Source organism: Rhipicephalus sanguineus, chromosome 10, assembly GCF_013339695.2.
Source record: "Rhipicephalus sanguineus isolate Rsan-2018 chromosome 10, BIME_Rsan_1.4, whole genome shotgun sequence".
In the NCBI taxonomy this organism is placed as follows: domain Eukaryota; kingdom Metazoa; phylum Arthropoda; class Arachnida; order Ixodida; family Ixodidae; genus Rhipicephalus; species Rhipicephalus sanguineus.
Window position 1 is genome coordinate 14,584,071 of NC_051185.1, and position 19,054 is coordinate 14,603,124.

Consider the following 19,054-nt stretch of genomic DNA (forward strand, 5'->3'; position numbering starts at 1 on the left):
TCAGCACCCTTTAATTACTAATCATTTAAGACCCATACGTATGTGCATGCATGCGCTAGTTATTTGGCAGTAATTAACTTGTGGGCTTTTGTGCAAATGGCCATGTGACAAACATCAGACCAAGTTGAACAAGAGCGGAGGCTTTTAAATCTTCAGGAGAGTGTAGCTATCTGCTGTAGCTATCTGGTGGATCTATTCTGCATTAGTGTAGGTTCTTTGCCATATGCAGTAGTGTAATATCTTGCGTGCTTCGTTGCAACGTTCATTACGGATCGGAGATATTTGTCTCGTTTTGTTCAAATTTGTCGCAGTGTGCCTTGAACCACTGCCGTCCGCCACGCATAGCTTTGGCCTACCATTTCCCAAATTGAAAAGCGCGAGTTGCATGAACAGAAAATGCAGGTTTTTTGTTTTTGTTTTGCACAGGAATGCGAGCAGAGGGTGTTGCTGAGAGGCAGTACCTTTGGCACGAAGTCCCCAGATGAGATGCAACTAGTGAGTGGACCTGCATAGATTCACGGCCGGAGCAGATTCGGGCCTTCCATTCGGAGCTTTTTCTTTGGCTTTTACCATGAGAAAAAAATGGTCCCTCGTGGGCCAGAACTCGCAAAAAGCGTTAAAACGCGGGAGCAAAGATTGTGAGAATGTTGTTGAAGATTCTCTCTCTCTTGTTTTTGTCCCTGGTCTGCTGCTCTGTTCTTCTGTCACTGTGCAGTCCCATTCTCTTGGGTGTGCCATTTCGTGTTGTGCGCTTGATCGATGACCATCATTGAAGTTAATAATAGTTTCTGCCTATGTAAATGTACAATCATTGCATTTTGCCACAACTGACAAATTAATAGCATAAAAACTTGGGAGACATGTAAGAAGCTTGAAAAGAAGTTAGAGTGAATATACAATGAGCAATGGAACTAAAGTGGTCCACGTAAAGGTGTAACCTCAAATGGCATGGAGTGAGCTTTGTCTTTTAGAGAGCATATGAGGCTAGGTGCTACCCTAGTTGACATTATGCATATAAAGTAGAGCTGGGAGGCCGTTTGATTCATACAGAAGATTATCGGTGTAGTATGGCATTCTATTGAAGTTATGTAATGGATGCCAAAGGTAGGGAACTGTAGCCTAGGATGGCCAAAAAACGGGCCAGCCGCACACTAGTGCTGCAAAGACGGGAAATGGTGAAGCTGTTGGCCTTTCCCTCCTCCTTACTCTCACTTCCCTTTCACACACCCCTTGCTGCACTTAACAAAGTTGCATTTGACGCGAAAATAACTTCACTATATCCGGAAATTCTTTATAAGCGTATATTCGAACCACTGTATCTATTACCAACGCTAGTATTCATTTACTTCATAATAACCGATAATTCGTCATATCCGTGTTCGTTATATTGAGGTTTTAGTGCACTATACATGGCTATGCTATGCTTTCACTCACTCTCTTTCTTTCTATCTGTTTGATTCTTTCTGTTTATCTTTCTTTCTCTTTCTCTCTATCTTTTTCTCATTTTCTCACCCACAGCAACTCAATCATGTGGTTCCCATAAATGCCTGTTCTGCTAGCGTGCCCTGATAGCCGAGTGGTTACGACGCTTGCCTTTGGACAGTGGGGACTCGAGTTCAAATCCTGCCTCGCCCAGAACTTTTATCTTGTGTTATTTAATTCTTCTCATCTTCCTCTCCACTTCTCTTCTCCTCCTCCTTTCCTTCCTCCAACAAGTTGCTAGGCAACGCATGGTGACATCATCCCTCGGTGAAGTTTTTCTGCGAACACCTAATGGCCCAACCTCCATCTTTAAAATTAAATGGCGTGGTGAAATTAAAGAGATTTGCAGGCATTCCCTGTAACCAGCTTGTACAAGATACAGATAAATGGGAATTGCTGTGAGAGGCCGCTGTCTTGTTGTAGCGGCTGATGATGACGACGATTAAATAGAAGAACGCACAAGGCTGCTGGTTCGAAGAGTTCGGCATAAAAAAGGTAGACCAAAAGAGGAATGAAAACATGGCGCCAGTCATTTCATTCATATTACAGTAAAACCTCGGTGATACGATCACGGCTCGTACGAATTTCGGGGTGATACGAATTTTTCTGTGGTCCCGGCCAAGGCCCATTAGCCTGCAATGTATTGGAGTACAGTTGTTGCGAACCGATTTGCACCCCGCGACGTTTGATACGAACGTACGCTCGCTGTACTGTACGCTCGCGCACAGGTACGAACAGGTGCTGCCCGCGCTGTCGCAGAAGACCCGGCAATCACGCGCGGGCGCGGGCATGCGCGCCCGCGCATGCCCGCGCCCGCGCGTGATTCAACGGTGCGTCAACGGTGCGCTGTTGCCTCCGAGATAGTGTGCGTGAATCTTGGAGGCCTTTAGGCGCCTTCGCGTTTAGACTACAGATGACGTTGACGTCGAGCTTTATTTTTTCCGATGCGTTGACGCGTGCTCCTGTGCTCGAGGCAGCAGCGTCTTTCTACTGTGTTAACACGTGCCTGCCACGTCGATCCAAGCCATGTTCCCGCAATCAGACGTTCTATGAAACAAGACTGAAACTTGGGCTGCGGGTCCGTCATGAAGTCCCATTAAAGGTGGACGAAGACCCTAAGAGACGAAGCGAATGGTCTTGGCGAAGGAGCTTGGCCTTTTATCTATCGTGTGCAAAGCGCTTCTTAAGTCGTTTTTGCCGCAGTATTCTGGTGCCATGCAGAAAAACGTAAGATTAGGAAGGGGCTACGAGCGGTCACGGGGCACAACACATCTGGTTGACTAATCACACATGCGCGCATGCACCGTATATTGACGAGTACAAGTATGATAGCTGACGTCTAAAAACTTTACTGGAAATCATTCAGAGCTGTTCATTACGTCGCTGCGGCCCTGAGAAACACTAAATGAAAACGTATGCCAACTTTCTTTTGTCGCATACTAATTTTCCATGTTTTCTGGTGATACGAATTTCGGATGATGCGAATATTTTTGGTAACCCCACGAGATTCGTATCACCAAGGTTTTACTGTACATGGGCAAAAAATTACTCTCAAGAGCAGAAAAAGACAATTCTCATGGGCACTAGGTAGCATGCTTGTGTGTAATGCAACATTTATGCATTGGAAAGAGCTACACATATATGTGGACATTAGCTAGTCCTAGAGAGCAGGGCACACTTAGAAGCCACATTTAGGATATGGGAACCTCTTCTTTGGTAACAATATGGAAGCTACATGCGTGATTCACTATATTTGTAGGATTTGAATTTTTCAGAAACAAATTTTGTATTCTTTGTTGGCAACATCTGTTCATGAAGATGCATTATGAATGCATTATCCTGACATTAGGAAGGAGCCAAAAATAGCACTTTATGGTACAAAGCTTCCGTGGAAGGACACATTCAGATCGTTTTGCAGATAAAATGACTCCTCATTGCATATTACGTTTCATTCTGTTTGCCACTCTCGCTGGCCATAAAGCATTGTAAACAGGCCTCGAGTTGATTGTCATTTGAAGCTGCTACCTGTGGACACCATAAAAACTGCTGTAGCCAATGGCTGGCACCAACACTAGTACAGCCTACATGCCAGTGCAGCACTAGTATTGCCACTTTTCAGCACATCTTCGCATTCCTACTCGTGTTCGCTGACACTCTTAATTCGTCACTTCCACCAACACTCACTGGCACATGCTCACGCTTGCGTCCGCTCTAACTCATTTGCATTCATTCATGTCCATTCCCACTCACTTCCATTCGGAGCCTCTTCCATTCACAGATACCGGCTCCCACTCATGTTCGTACTCGCACTCTCCAAAAGTCATGCATGTTCACGCCCACATACACCCAAGTCACTGTTGCTGATTGCTGATTTTCATTTGCACCCTTGTTAACTAGCGCTCGCTCCTGTTCACACTCGTGTCCCCTCTCGACACCAAAATGAATGTGAAGCAGGTACAGTCTAACCCTGTTATAACGATGTCCATCTGAGAGAACGCCATCTGTTATAACGATGTCCAAGTGAGAGAACGCCACTAAAATCACTTCACTCGACTTCAGGGATGGTTTACACAAGTTGCCGTGTAAGAGTATGCGCAGTTAAAGACTATTTTAGCATGTTCTATCAATAAAATTTTCAGCTCAAAGTCAGCCGTCATGTTGTGTTCAGTCTTCTGTAGTAGTCCTCCTTCGTTTTTGTTTTAGCTGTTTGCTTGTATTCGCCATGAATTAATACCAACTTGCCCAGTTCTCATTCCTAATCAATGAAGAATCCGGATAGCTGAAAACCAGAGCTTCTCATCTGTGAGAAGTAGTATCATCACTCAAGTAGTATCATCTGTGATACTGCTTGATCTCAGGTGCGAATCTGAGATCAAGGGGTGGGGGGGGGGCACCCTGTCCGTGTGTTTTCTCTGTTTGTCTTGTAGTTTCACGCTGCAAATTTTAGTATGGATTACCAAAATGCCCAGCATGCGACCCTTTTGAAAGCAGTTTGTTTGATAATCCTAATATCGAACAGAAGTATTTATTTTGCAAAAGTTCAAAAGGTAACACTGTAAAAGGCCTACTTTAAAGTAAAATTATTTCATGTTACCTCGAAAATGTTACCCCGTTTGAAGCTGTAAAGCTAACATATAGAGCTAGTGTACGCCATTTGACCGCAGAATGAGGCATAAAAACTCATTATTTGACAGCTCGTTTGAACCTTTAATGTCACAATTCAGTATATCTTTGTGGCACAGTGCAGAATGTGTTCACATATAGGATATTAGGTCATTAATGTCATTACTTCAGTCTATGCCGTGCAAGCATAGCACTTGTTTGCCTGGTAAAAGTCAGCTTCATTTTCTTTGGCTATAGATACGTTTCCTCTAAACTTTTTCTTCCATACAGACCAAGCAAGCAGATATGTCAAGTGTTTCGTCCAGAGATGCGGTAAAAGAATGCCATCATGCTGTGAAACTTGAGCGAAGGTTTTGAGAAGCTGTCATAAACACAAAACCCCTTTCTAGTATTCCAAAAATTTTAAATCAATGTGCAAGTCACTGTACTCTGCTACTGCAACAAACCTGTCTTGTCATTGGCACATTTCTTGCTGTCAAACCTTCCGTTTGCTTGTCCACTCAGGTTAGTGCACCTTTGGCGTAGTGTACATGCAATGTACAATCGTGTTAGGATGAGGCGCGAATGATCAGAAATGAAGAGCTTAAGTAAAGTGTGCGCTTCTGCTGTGCAACCGAGAAACTTTCGTACTGTTATTAAACGCTGTGCGACCTGCCTTTTTTCTTTTTTTGCATGGTGATGAAACGGCGCTAAGAGACGAGGACGGAAGGGGCGCACACACGAGCGCGTACTCGCAACTGGATTTTATTAACATCAGTGCGTCATATACTATATAGGAGGCACACAAAAAGAAGAGAAAATTTCAACAATCCGATACATTGGTCTTCCGCTCGTTACAAACAGTCAATACCTAGTGACACATATCAAGAAACAGTTTTTGTTTTTCGGTCAGTGCAAGTGACGCCATGCTTACACATGCGCCTTCCTTATTATCTGTGTGAGCAGCTTCAATGATCAGTCTTGTCATCATGTCCAATGAATGGCTGAGCACATGTGCATCTTCAAAGCGTGGAGCGCATGTACAATCTCGGCAATGTATGCCTAAATGACCGGAAACAGCTGTGTTCACGTTATAATAGTGCTCTTTAACTCTTTCATTCAAGCATTTCCCAGTTTGCCCAATGTACACTTGCCCGCATGACAAGGGAATGGAATAAACTACATTGCGTGTGCATTCCACAAAACGTCGTCGGTGCCGCATGGTACAAGTGGCAACTGGCCCCTTTCCCTCTTTATTTACGCGTCCACATAGACCTTGCAGTCGCTCAGGGGCAGAAAACACCACCTGGACTCCTGCTCTAAAACGAAAGACTTAAAGAGCACTATTATAACGTTAATGCGGCTGTTTCCGGTCATTTAGGCATACATTGCCGAGAATGTGCATGCGTTCCACGCTTTGAAGATACGCATGTGCTCAGCCGTTGATCGGACATGATGACAAGACTGATCATTGAAGCTGCTCACATAGATAATAAGGGAGGCGCATGTGTAAGCATGGCGTCACTTGCACTGACCGAAAAAGAAAAACTGTTTCTTGATATGTGTCGCTAGGCATTGGCTGTATGTAACGAGCGGAAGACCAATGTACAAGATTGTTGAAATTTTCTCATCTTTTTGTGTGCCTCCTATATATATGACACACTGATGCTAATAAAATCCAGTTGTGTGTAAGCGCTCGTGTGTGTGCCCCTTCCGTCGTCTCATAACGCTGTTACATCACTATGCTTACAAACCAACTAGCCCACTGACAAGCACTAACGAAGTTGATTTCTTTTTTTTACTTTCAGAACTCGGAGAGGAAACACCGCACGATGGTATTTATTTTGGAAGTCACAGAGGAGCTTGAGGAATGGGAGGACTCCAAGAACATAGGTGAGGACCCAATGGTTGCATCTGCTGCGCATTCACTGAACAATGATGACAATGATGAAAATGTACTTCACAAGCGATGTGTTGAAAGGCTTCATTATGATCGTCTACGTCCCATCTGGGTACTTAAACAGTGCAATTGATAAAGACTAAGGAAACGCATGCGACAGGACTGGCTCTGAGCTTCGAACTAGCGTGTCATTGCCAGTCTTGTCGCGTGTGTTTCATCATCGTCTTTGTCACCCACCACGGTGGTCTAGTGGTTATGGTGCCCGACCGCTGACCCAAAAGTCGCGGGATCAAATCCTGGCTGCGGCGGCCACATTTCAATGGAGGCAAAATGCTGGCGATCCGTATGCTTCCATGTAGGTGCACACTAAAGAACCCCAGGTGGTCGAAATTTCTGGAGCCTTCCACTACGGCGCCTCTCATCATATCGAGGTTTTGGAATGGAAAAAAACCCACAGTTACTATCTTTTGTCTGTGTCATTTGTGCTGTTTATGTGCTCTGCAAAGATGAGCCAACTTGCCCAAACCAAGGTATTGTTGTTCCTAACGCTGTCTAAAAAATGTTTCTTTTGTCTCAACTGGTGCAGGTCGCAAGCGGAAGTGGTTCCCCATCGACGAAGCGTTGCGCGTCCTCTCCGTTTCAAAGCCTGTACAGTGCAATTACGTTAAGCTGCTCATGAAGAACGACAAGGTGCCATGACCTTCATGGCCACCTTAGTGTTGTTCGTTTTTTTTTTCCAACCCGTCTCCTTCACCACACCTCGTCCCGTTATCGCTCGGGTTTCTTTTTTTTTTTTCTTTGCCCATCCGACAGTCGTCGTTACATGAGACTAACCATAAAACGAGAAAAACTAAACACACCAACTTCGTATACACGTGCTTAATGAATTTCTTCTTTGATCCCTTGAGTTATTTCCGATGGAGCGTGGTTTAGTGTATGGCTGATCTGTTGCATCGGTCAAGCCTGTTTGTGCCACCTCACCGGAGTGCACCTAAAAAAAACAGAATCGGTGTTGACTTGATATAATGTGTTGCAAGCTTCCACAGCTGTTATACTCTGAAGCACACAAATTGAATAAGCCTGTTATTGAGTGTCCGAATTAACTTTGGACCTCGGGTGCATGTGGCGCCATCATGCTGTGAGCTTTTGTAAGATACTACAGCTTGTACTCAGATCAGTCAGTCAAAGTTCCAGTTTGGTATCGGTGCCTCCGCAGTTTCAGTGCAGTGCTATAGTCAAGCGCAACCTTGCATTGGAAGAGATTAGGAAAGAAAAACTTGTGCGTATCTAGCTGGAGGAGTTTATGAGCCCTAATGTAAAGATACTTCAAAATTTCGAGAAGTCTCCGAAGTCCAGAAAACTTTGGTGGAGTTCTTTTCCTGTTTCAGCAATGTTCCTTTTACAAACAATGCCAAATAAATGTGTTGCTATTTCATTCAGCTGAAGTGTTTTCAGACGGACAGACCCTTTTAATCTTGGAAGTGATATGTCGTGACGGTAAGTTTACTGTCGTGTCCTTGTCAAAACAGTTGTGTACACATGTTACACGATGTAGAGATCTTGGGGCAGAAATATCGCAGAATAGCATAGAGAGAATCGCAATTATGTGGTTGGACATTCCAGATTTTCTGGGTTTTTTTTCACTTGAAGAATGAAAGCTCGTAAAATTCCACATCCACAATTACGAACATGAAATCATGTGCAGCGTGTCAGATTCGAAAAGTTGGCCCTGAAGTACAGTAGCATTGGAGTTTGAGGCACGGCCCTCACGAAGAGAAAATAATTTCAAACTCCCACATTTCGTTTTTGGCGCAAGCGGGCTCGACTGTATTAGCATGCGTGACTAACATAAATTTCTGATTTCATACCAAGATAGTGATAATATTCAGCTCCTTCACATTTTCAGAAATGTCTAACGACGTCATTGGCAAGGGACAGTGAAAGACGACATAAACAAATACTGACTTGCACCTTATGTTTATTTTGAAAGAACAGTGGCGATATGTAGCTCGGAAAATCATGCATGCATGCTGCAAGCTGGAACCAGTCCAAAAGAATAATAATGTCAATAATATATAGAAAGAATGAATTGCGTTATTAGCAGTAAAGATTTGCCTTTATGTTCTTTGAAGAAAAATTTCCATTGAGTGTCTGTAATTGTTTGTCATCCTGCGACTTGCCGTTTGCACTGTTTAGTTTTCTGTAAAGATGTACGAACTCGTAACAGCCAAACTGCGTCTTCTTCACTAATATCGTGCATCCATAAACTTCAGTTGTCGTTGTGTGCTCACGTTTCTGTTCAGTACACTGAAACACTCATTGTACGGGCTGTCGGATATGGCGTGGAGAAAAAAAAAATGAGAAAGCCTCTCCTATATCTGATGGGCACGAAAGTGAAAAAAAAAAAAAGAACGAAGGAGAAAGAGAGAAAAGCTTTTGTGCCTGTGAATATGTATGTGTGTGTCTGTGTAAAAGTGTGGCGAGTGCAAGAGACCGTTGGCGATACTTATTACGGAAAGAGCGGCGTATTACAATTGCGCGACAGTCCGTCGTCTGTGGGCGGGGGAAGGTGGGGGCAGTTGTGTGCAGAATGCAAGTGAGAATGTCTCCTAGCGGAAGTCTACATCATCGGGGTGAAGGCCAAGTTGAAGTGAAGTCAATATTTTGTTGCTCCCGATTGCGACGGCCAATTTCGAGAAACTGAAAACGATTCAGTCTCGCTTCGTTATCTTATTTAGGGACAAGAACTTCGGGCCCTACTCTTCTTGTTTTTCCATTTTTATTTTAACCACAAACATCAGCCACTTGGACTGGGCTGCACGTCAAAAATGCGTCGTTTTGTACGTCTTTGTGTTTGAAAGAACGCTGATGTCATTACCTCGTTTTCTCAGAGGCCCTTGTCAAGTGTTACGCAAGCTCCGTTCACTACTGGAAATAGAGGAATGACCAAAGGCTCTCGCAGTGTCTTAATGAAATTGACATTCTTTACCAACTATACCTTTAACTTACAAATGCACTGTTGCGCGTTTTCAAGTAGTAGTGATTTCCGACGTAAGCTTAGGTCAAAGTAGTAGCTCAAGGCGACATTGGCATCGCGATTTGCCGATTTTCGATGGCGTTTGGGGATGCCTCCGTAATGTAATTTTACAGGAAGCTGCCTTTTTTTGTACGCAACTCGTCATGTACAGTCTGCTTCAAAGATGAGGACTGCTGTTGAGAGAGGCACTTTGCCTCTTCCAACGGCACGAGGTCGAATAGTTAACGGTTGATAGTTAACGAGTCAACATTGCCACCACAGAGATTTGAATGGGCGTTGCGGAAACGGTTGTTGCGGAGTGAATGCTTTCGGATTGTCTGTGCAAAATGTCCGTGACAACTTCGTTAATTTTTTTTTCCTGAGTGTGTACGTGTGTGTGCGTTAGCAGCCCTTCCCTGCTTATTTTAATTTTTTTCTCGTCTGCCTCGGACATTGCAAACGTTTGCTGCTCCAGACATAAACACGCCCTCCCGGAAACGATGGTCGTTTTTACACGAGAAGAGCCGTTCTGTGTCGCCTACGCTTGTTTTTCCTCGAGCTGTGTTCTCTCCCGGCCAAACGAATAAAAAAAAAATCTTAACGCTGTGCCGTGGCTGTTGGGCATGGGAGCAAAGAAAAAAACGACTTGGAACACATTCAGGTTGATATCTCATTAAACGGTTGATTCGGTGACTGCTGTGTACCTTGTCGTTCATTGTCAGTGTTGCTGTTGTCACCCATGGAGCACATCAAAGGTGGTAATGATCGAGTGTTGAACTAGGGAAGCCTCATACCGCAGCCAAAATTTTAAGACTAGAACACGAAGTTTTACGTAACATGGTTACAGTGCTGAGAAGACGTAAACACAAAACATACAAGTGTCTGACTTCAGTTGGCTTTATTTTCTGTGAATGCGAGGGCATTTCTTTAGGTACTCTGCCTCATTTTGGTATGTCTTCATGAGCAAATGAACCTGGGTGCTAACCCTCAAAGATGAAACCTATCAACAACTGTCTGTATTATTGTAAGATACTCGATGTTCTGTTGCAACAAAAGTATTCTCATAATACTAGGCTTGTGTGAATAGTAAATTTTAGGTTCGAAGCACATTTGAAGCGAATAGCGATTTGGGCGAATAATTTCGAACCGAATTCGAATAGTATATATTAAATATTATAAAGAAAAATGAGCATATTTTTCATGACCTAACTATACCCTGCACAACATTTTTTTAAATTAGAATAAGGCATGTGCAAATGTAGTTCTTTCTGGTTCAAAGGAAGTGGAAGCAACTTTGAATAGTAGCGAAATTTGACTTTCAGTAGAATGCAAGTGATAACCTGTAAATTATGTTGTTTTGAATTTTACTATACTTGCAGCATATAAACCGGCATAACAAGCTTTTAAACTTAAAGAATGATGAATCAATGTGAGGATAATCTGTTCATTTAACCTGAAAGTGGGGCTTCGCAGCAGTGCGCATTTCTCCTGGATAAGCGTATTCATGGCATAGCATCCCTCCACTGCTGCGAAGTCACCTTTACAGGGGGCTACATGCGGACTAATATACTCCTATTTGTTCATTTCGAATACTTCGAAATTGCCAATAATATATATTCGAATCGAAGTGAATTCGAATACTGTAATAGTCGTCCAAATATTCGAAGTGCTCAAATATTCACACAGGTCTACATAATACGTTGGTTTTTGTGATTTTGTAGTAATTATATTTAAGTTGTAATTAAATATCTGTCCTGAAGTCGTACACGTTCCATTTTCGCATAAGTAAAATCAAATCCGAGTCTAGAAATACAGCGCAAATTCATTTTAAGTTATGTTCATTTAAGGAAAGAAAAATTATATTTTTGCCGTTGCTCACGGAAAGTGGCAGATCAAACAACTCGTCGAACATGGTAGTTCCTTCAGCAAAGTGATCGTATGCAACCATACACTGCAAAGTTAAGTTAAATGAAGACACATTTATTGCGCAGGAGTATCAATTCATCCAAACGTCAATGCATCTCTCTTTCCTAGCCACTAGTCGACAAAAATGGACAAAAGAAGCGATGTACACAATTTTGTGCAAAGCATCTCAAAGGGTTAAGCACGTTTTGTGGATATCTATTCTCAACACTGAGTCATACTGTTGAGAATAGACGTGAGATACAGTATGTGCAGTGATAGAGCGAAAGCATTGCCACCATCGTGCTGTTGCAACGTGTGTGCGCACATGCCGCTTGCACATCGAGCGTTAGTCCAACGACACGCAGCGAGTTGCGCTGTAAAAATTGCAGTCAGACAGATTCACAGTCGCACTTGACTCATTTTGCCGTAATGGAAGAATTAAGTTGGTGTGCTGTACAAAACCCTTGAACAGTACTTACAGTCATAGACAGTCATTCAAGACACTCCTACTAGACTTTTTTTGGTACACTTTACTATGAAAAGCACGCTCACATCAGTATTTAAGAATGCAACATTTAGATATCTGCATACCTTAAAGGTATGCGAGCACCGTCAAAATGAACTGCTACCAACTTCCAGGAATTGCTTTTAAGCAATTCATATGCATACGCTAGGCCTTCTTTTGAGATGCTAGCGCATGACAACTCTTATAGAAGCAAGTAACTTGAGAGCCATGCATACCTGCTAACTTTTACAAAGTTATCATTAGAATGTCTAACTTTTTATGCTTGTTTACAGCAATGACACAAATTAGGCTGCCTGCGATTCTTGATTTATATGCAGTATAAGTCTAAGTTTATTTCAAAAGGACGACAAGTGCACACCTACCACTCCCCTAAAATGTACAGTGGCAACCAAAATTCTAGCTTTTGTTCATCAGTAAGAGTTCCTTTCGAATGTCAGAAGTTGGCAGGTTTGAGCAATATACCGTGTACCCACTGTCGTGGCTTGGCAACCATGCTGTTGCTCTGTTACGCACAAGAGCATGGGTTTGATTCCAGGTTTTAGCAAGCAGATCCTGATGGAGGTCATACACAAATTACCAATGATTGGGATAATCCCTAATGCAAAATTTGAATGCAGCTTTATGTGTAATTTCAGGTTGCCAAGCAACATAAATCGCAATCGCATGAATCCGGTGAGTTTCTTCACAGGGGTGGTGTAATTACTGAGCACTAAAATTAGAATGATTGTCGTGTAATCGTTGCATGTTGGTTTATCTATTTTGAACAGTGACGGTGGGAATCAAAAGCCAGACGCAATGCGTGAACTTGTATTCATTCTAAAAAGACAGGGCGTGCAAACACGGACACAAGAAAGAAGTCGGGACACCACAAACGGCGTTTGTGGTGTCCTGACTTCTTTCTTGTGTCCGTGTTTGCACGCCCTGTCTTTTTAGAATGAATACTTACCAACTAGCTCAGCTCTCTGTTATTCTAATGCGTGAACTTGTATTGGCACCACTAGTGTCTTCAAAAGCTTTCAACGTGCCTGTTGGCTCTGTCGTTCCTTTTCATCTTTTGCTGTGCTTGATCGCTCAGTTACGATGAGGGACGACACTCTATGCAGGAACAGGCACCAAAGAGCTGCGTGCTCAAACATCCATGTACCTAAGTATAGATGGACGTTAAGAACACCGGTTTGTTAAAGTCAATCCATAGTCCCCACTGTGGTATGCTTCGTAATCGTAGCAAGATTTTGGCCCATAATACCCCAGTTTTTTTTGTTTTTTTTAGCGTGGTATAAGCGAATGGTAGTTTACCACTATCCCTCAGAAGGAAGGTAAATAACGGTTGCATCTTACTGGTACTTAAGTAGCAGAAACCTGCAGGCTTGCGAAGAGAGTTCAACTTAAATTGACGATGACACAGCGGGAAATGGAAAGGAAAATGATAGGTGTAACCTTCAGAAACGAGAGCAGAGTGGGTTCGGGAACAAACGGGTGTTAAGGACATCTTAGTCGAAATCAAGAAGAAGAAATGGAAATGGGCAGGGCATGTAGTGGGTAGGCAGGATAACCGCTGGTCACTAAGGGTAACTGACTGGATTCCATGAGAAGGCAAACGCGCAAGGGGGAGACAAATTTAGGTGGGCAGATGAGATTAAGAAAGATGAGATGAAGTTTGCGGGTATAATGGGATAGCAGCAAGCACAGGACCGGGTTGATTGGTGGAACGTGGGAGGGGCCTTTGCCCTGCAGTGGGCAGAGTCAGGCTGGTGATGATGATGATGAAGTGAACAATAACGCATCGTCGACAACTTGAGTACACTGGCTAGTCTAATAAGAGAACAGCACCGATGCATTTCGTTGCATTCTTTTTTTATTTAAAGTTGCAGCATAACCAAAGTTGGCGCAGGCAATGTTTGCAGATGGCATGGTGATTCATTCCAGTGTCGCACGCACACCTACACACATTCTTCAGCATTGTCCAGGGTGAAAGCTTTGCGCTTGAAAAGGCAGTGTAAACGATGAAACAAAGGAGTCTAGTCACACGAGCCGTATGACGTCACAGGGACTCGCTGTTGCGCGGCGGCCGGAGGATGTTGCGCTTCACGCACTGCGTGATCCACTCGATGCCTTCGTTGATGCCCTCCCTGTAACGAATCAAAGGCTTGTCATTAATGAGCACCCTAATTGAATTAATTGTTGGGTGGCAAGTCATAAAAGTGAAGGAAGAAAAGCATTAACAAGGATGACGCTGCGCTGGTGCAGTGAACCCTCGTGTGCAAAAGTAGTTGCCTTGCCACATCCTGTACTGGCCTCCATTTATGCATCAAGCAGCATAAATGTCTTGAATCGGAAAACAGTGCAATAAAAACTAAGCCGAAGCAGGGGAACGAACAACACGCCACACGAAGCACTGTTCGCTCTAGTAGCTTTAAGCAGGAAACTATGAACTGGCAAATCTTACCCGAGATGTTCAACCCCCTAGCCAACAAGTTCACCTTACTAGCATAAATGTCGTCATTCCTACTTGAGGATGCACTTTAGATGTGCCTTGAACAAAAGTGTTAGAACGGTAACTTTTCCGTCAAATGATGGTCAATCGCAGTTCCTAAATTCCTGAGCAATCGGCTACTCTTTTATGCAACAGCACAGCACCGAAAGACTTCAGCTGCTAGAAAAAGTTAAATTACAGGACTTACCGTGATCACGAAAGCATGAGTGAACTACAGTTTGATCTTTTCATAGGTACATGGATTAAAAGATGTGTTGACATATTTGTCGCTTGAAAGGTTCACTAAAGCATATGAAATTTCTTTTTCTGTGACAAATATTTCTTGTGACAGTGTAATGTACAGGCTGAGGCTACATGAAATGACAAAATCAGATATGAAAGAACGCATTCTAGAGAGTCCTAACTTATGTTTCATTTGTTTACAGCAGTTTTGTTATTTTCACTGGAATGAGTAAAAGGTATCAATTTTTGTTTCATCTTCCATGTTCCTGTAGCCTTTTTTTTATAACACCTCGTGTTTTTAAACATCCAAGAAATCGAGTTTCTAAATGCATGTAGGCAGTAAGACTCTCCTCACATTAATAATCATCGCAAACGGTTGCCCTTACAATGTGAAATTTGTGGAATTTCATCACTTAGCAAAAGTTATTAAGCCACGTGAAGCCAATATAGGACAAAAGTTTAGGCAGGTCCATGCATTGCCAATTATTGCTATGCTGGCAGTATCACCATGCTCACAGTTTTCATAAGCGGTAGTACCAGAGTTCACTCTAGTAACCTTTAGCAGGGAACTGTGTCTTACCCATGTAATGCAGATGCCCCAATCAAGTGACAATCTCTCCTGCCGATAAGATGAGAGCTTTCCCTGAAGAGCTGACGAATTTCTGCGGCACTGTAGCATCCCTGAAATGAAATCAACAACAAAGATTGCTTGTAATGGAGATGCTTCATAATAGGTGGCACTAGATGACTTGCTGACATTGCAGCAGTGTACTTCTTAACAGTAGAACCTCTCTAATGAATTTTGCACACGACCCTAAAAAAAACAAAAAGAACGGAGTAGCCGGAAAACTTATAACAGGAACACACAGTTAGAATTGGGAAAACGTGCTGCTAAATAATCAAACAGATTCATTGCGTAGAGCTCTACCTAAGGAGAATTTATTCAACAGTTTAAGGCTTAAAAAGCCCTTGAGAGCAGCCTGGAATTTCTCTCACGCCTCTTTCTTTCAGACCAAGGTCCTTTTCAAGCAATTGGATAGCATTGTGCCCATCCACATCGCCAAACTCATTGGCATATCATATCTCCTCAGTACATCCAGCGCAGTGACAGTTTGCAATGTATCGGGCAGGAATATAGCGGGAACGACGTGTGAAAATCTGATTCTAATACACAGGTGTCTGCGGATTCTTTGCCGAGACTGGACACCAGAAACATTGTATGCAGGAAAACGTACAAGTGAGGAACATACTATAAGGGGGGTACTACTGCATGCAGTGAAACTCAACGTGTGCACCAACAGCACAGGTCGCACATTTGACTGCACAGTATCGTTTACTAAGGCATGCGTCGAGGAAAAGCTCCCCTTGGGATACTAGAAAACTGAGCAAGTTGGCGTGGAATCGTAGCAAGGAATCGCAGAGCATGTAGTGTGGACTTGTATCATCTTTTCTGTGGGCACTGCACAACCCTCACTATGACTTAGGAGCAGCTTTGTTTAAATTTTTGTGTTGATAATAACCTGCAACCAAAGAAGAAATATAGTTTCAGAATCGGAATGCAACGGAAAAAATCATGGTAAAAAAAAACAATTTAGGACATTTCACTCAAATTTCACAAAAAAAATTTTGGTGCGAGAGGATTAATCTAGAAGCGGCATGTTTGTATCAGTACACTCCTACGTTCTGTTACTATGCATCATTTAAATAAGCATGCCGCAGTATTCAAATATCTACTTTTCATATTAATCGGGTATTTCCGAGAAAAACCAAGTGTTGACTGATCCCACTTGGTTGCACCCACCCAAAAGCAATGAAACGCAATGTCGTGGGCAGGGCACCGTAAGCAGCACTGTCTGAAAGATCGGGGCAAGTTTAAGGTGTAGGGAAAGGGCAACACGGAGCACACCATGACTTGCTTGTACTAGGTCTTATAAAAGAAATTGTTCTTGTAATATATTTCTGGGAGGCACTTCGTTCATTCGAAAGGTTTTCTGGGTTTTAAAAGAAAAAGTTTTTTCGATATCCAGTAATAAGGTATTAACAGCGGATAGACTACAAGGAAAAGGGACACGATAGGTAGAGGCTCTTTGCCTCTACTTATCCGCTCCCTTTTCGTTATCGTCCATGCACTGTTAATACCTTCCTAAGGTAAGCTTACCAACTCTTGCCAAGCTTCATCTTGCGAACTTCTCACTTTTCTGGACTGTGTACTCTTCATGTGTCCGCTGTTATGAACTTTCTAAGCAAAGTCACGAAAAATCAAGTCCTCTTGAAGAAACACAGGCTCTCTCCACATCTCTATACCAACCATTGTTTATGAGCTCATTTCAACATAACTGAATAATGTTATCATAACAAGTGTGTGTGCTTGAAGAACCCCAGCTTCAACATCAACCCAGCATTCTTGACATAACTAGAACAACTGTGAAAGAAACTGTGACGTGAACTTACACTGATGTCTTGCTTGTTGGCCACCAGCAGGATAGGAACTCCGTGAAGTGCATCATTACCAACCATCTTGGCTGAAAGTAGGCGCGACATAGATAACTTGCAAAACGCGTTTCGTTTTTCCACTTAAATTTAAGAATCTCTGAAGCAATGCTTACCGAATGCAGCCTTTGACTCGTCGATACGGCTTGCATTCGACGAGTCCACTATGTATATGACGGCATGAGATTCCGCATAGTACTGAAAAGAGCGAACATTTTGCACAACAATTAATCTTGGTAAGCAATTGCCAAAACATTAGGTGGACATGAGCAACAGAATGTTCACCTTATCTTGTAATGCAAGATAACACCGTCACATCCTATAACCATATCACGAATAATTTTCTCACCTACCTCTTGCTGTTTGTTGTATAACGCTGCACGTCGTATCATGACCACCATTCGTAATTATATAATGCTGCAAATTCATTTACTGCAGCACTGCATTACATTGATTGGCCGTTATTTCATGCACTCCACACTGAAACCACGTCTCGTCTAGCTAAAAACACGTTACACATTATGTTCATGAGTTCACTGGAAAAAAAGAAACTGACCTTTATGTTCAAAGTGTTCCACACTGTCCGAACTTGTTTGTAAATGCAAGGTTAAGGAAATGTCGAGCAACATAGGTCAGATGGAAAGACTGGGTGCTAATTTTTCTACACTCGGTAACACGTTGCAAGCAACACAATAACAGCAATGTCCTTGCTGCTACTCTGACACGTGAAGCGTCATCACAAACTTCAGTTCAACAAAACATAGCACAACGCGAGATCTTCGCCTGTTATTCATTTTTGTTTCCTGATCTTGCCGTTGTGTGCGGCTCACGTGCGGCCACTCGTGTAGTGATAAACGCGTGATTACTACAAATAATAACTGTTGGGATTTAACGTCCCAAAACCACGATATCACTATGAGGGACGCCGTAGAGGAGGGCTCCGGAAATTTCGTCCACCTGGGGTTCTTTAACGTGCACCTAAATCTAAGTACACGGGCCTCGGGCATTTTCGCCTCCATCGAAAATGCGGCCGCCGCGGCCGGGATTCGGTCCCGCGACCTTCGGGTCAGCAGTCGAGCGTGATTACTGCTACAGCATAAAACATTCGCCATGCGTGAACATCACCCAATGAAATGCGTGGACGTCTCGCCTAACACACCAATACTTCACGAACGGTGTCACTGACAATGCTTACCTTGTCCCATAGCGACTGCAGCGAGTCCTGACCCCCAAGATCCCAAAAGTTCAGCCGTATGCCGTGAATGTCGATCTTGCCGACTGTTGGAAAGCGAATCAGACGTGTCAGTGTGCGCTCAGTCGACACTGGCAACGAAATTACACAGCATTAAAGTAAGCGTTTCGGACTCACTGTTCAAGCCGACAGTCGTGGTAATCTTGTGAGGGTTCAAGGCCTTGTACCCTTTCGAGAACTTCGTCTTGGTTTGCTCCAGATAAGTCTGCACAAAAGCACGATGGAATGAGATTTTGTTTACATCGCACTTCCGTAGAGCTGATTTGACAGTAACTAAGGCAGCAGCCAAATGGGATCGGTAGCCCTGAGTGCGCTAGAATTGATGGTCCGACAGCGATAAATTGTTACAATCACCCAACAGCAAGCCGAGAGAAAAATGAGAACACAATTTACCGTTTTGCCAGCGTTGTCGAGCCCGAGAATCAGCACGTAGTATTCGTCGCGTTGGCTGATGTACTTCCATAGGCCGGAAAGCAGCGTGTACATCTTTGACACTGTCTTAACGAAGACCACGCTTTCATTAGTGCACTGACAAACCGAGGCGTGTAAACAAGCGAGTGAACTTCGGTAGAAACCAACTTCGCAGCAACGAAAGAAGCGTCGTCCACGATGCAGCCTGTAGTTTTGCTTTCTCCTGACAGCTTTTTGGCAATGTTGCCAGCTTG

The 19,054-nt window shown here is 43.2% G+C and overlaps 2 protein-coding genes across 3 annotated transcripts in view; one reads left to right on the forward strand and one right to left on the reverse strand.

Annotated features, from left to right (window-relative positions):
* LOC119407080 (diphosphoinositol polyphosphate phosphohydrolase 1) overlaps positions 1-10,193 on the forward strand; it is a 71,112-nt gene extending 60,919 nt beyond the window's left edge. The window contains exons 3-5 of one of the 2 annotated variants that reach the window (XM_037673914.2): positions 427-495; positions 6,393-6,477; positions 7,071-10,193. In XM_037673914.2, coding sequence (XP_037529842.1) covers positions 427-495; positions 6,393-6,477; positions 7,071-7,183 — 267 coding nt within the window. In that variant the 3' untranslated portion in view covers positions 7,184-10,193. The remainder of the gene's footprint in view (positions 1-426; positions 496-6,392; positions 6,478-7,070) is intronic. The other variant, XM_037673915.2, reaches the window with a different exon arrangement.
* A 3,665-nt stretch (positions 10,194-13,858) lies between these two features.
* On the reverse strand, positions 13,859-19,042 carry LOC119407082 (ADP-ribosylation factor-related protein 1). Its single transcript, XM_037673916.2, has 7 exons — positions 18,783-19,042; positions 18,507-18,594; positions 18,333-18,415; positions 17,254-17,335; positions 17,099-17,169; positions 15,228-15,328; positions 13,859-14,060 (listed from the first exon to the last, which is right to left on the reverse strand). Exons 1-7 carry the CDS (start codon positions 18,873-18,875, stop codon positions 13,973-13,975), a joined length of 606 nt encoding a protein of 201 aa, XP_037529844.1. The 5' UTR covers positions 18,876-19,042; the 3' UTR covers positions 13,859-13,972.
* Positions 19,043-19,054: the final 12 nt, after the last annotated feature.

Bases quoted from the DNA above. Each gene is read 5' to 3' on its own strand.
- LOC119407082 (XM_037673916.2), bottom strand. From the start codon at position 18,875: ATGTACACGCTGCTTTCCGGCCTATGGAAGTACATCAGCCAACGCGAC. The intron at 17,336-18,332 runs GTAAGCATTGTC...CGCTCTTTTCAG, and splicing joins TGCAGTCGCTATGGGACAAG to TACTATGCGGAATCTCATGC. The intron at 15,329-17,098 runs GTAAGTTCACGT...ATTTCATTTCAG, and splicing joins CCAACAAGCAAGACATCAGT to GGATGCTACAGTGCCGCAGA.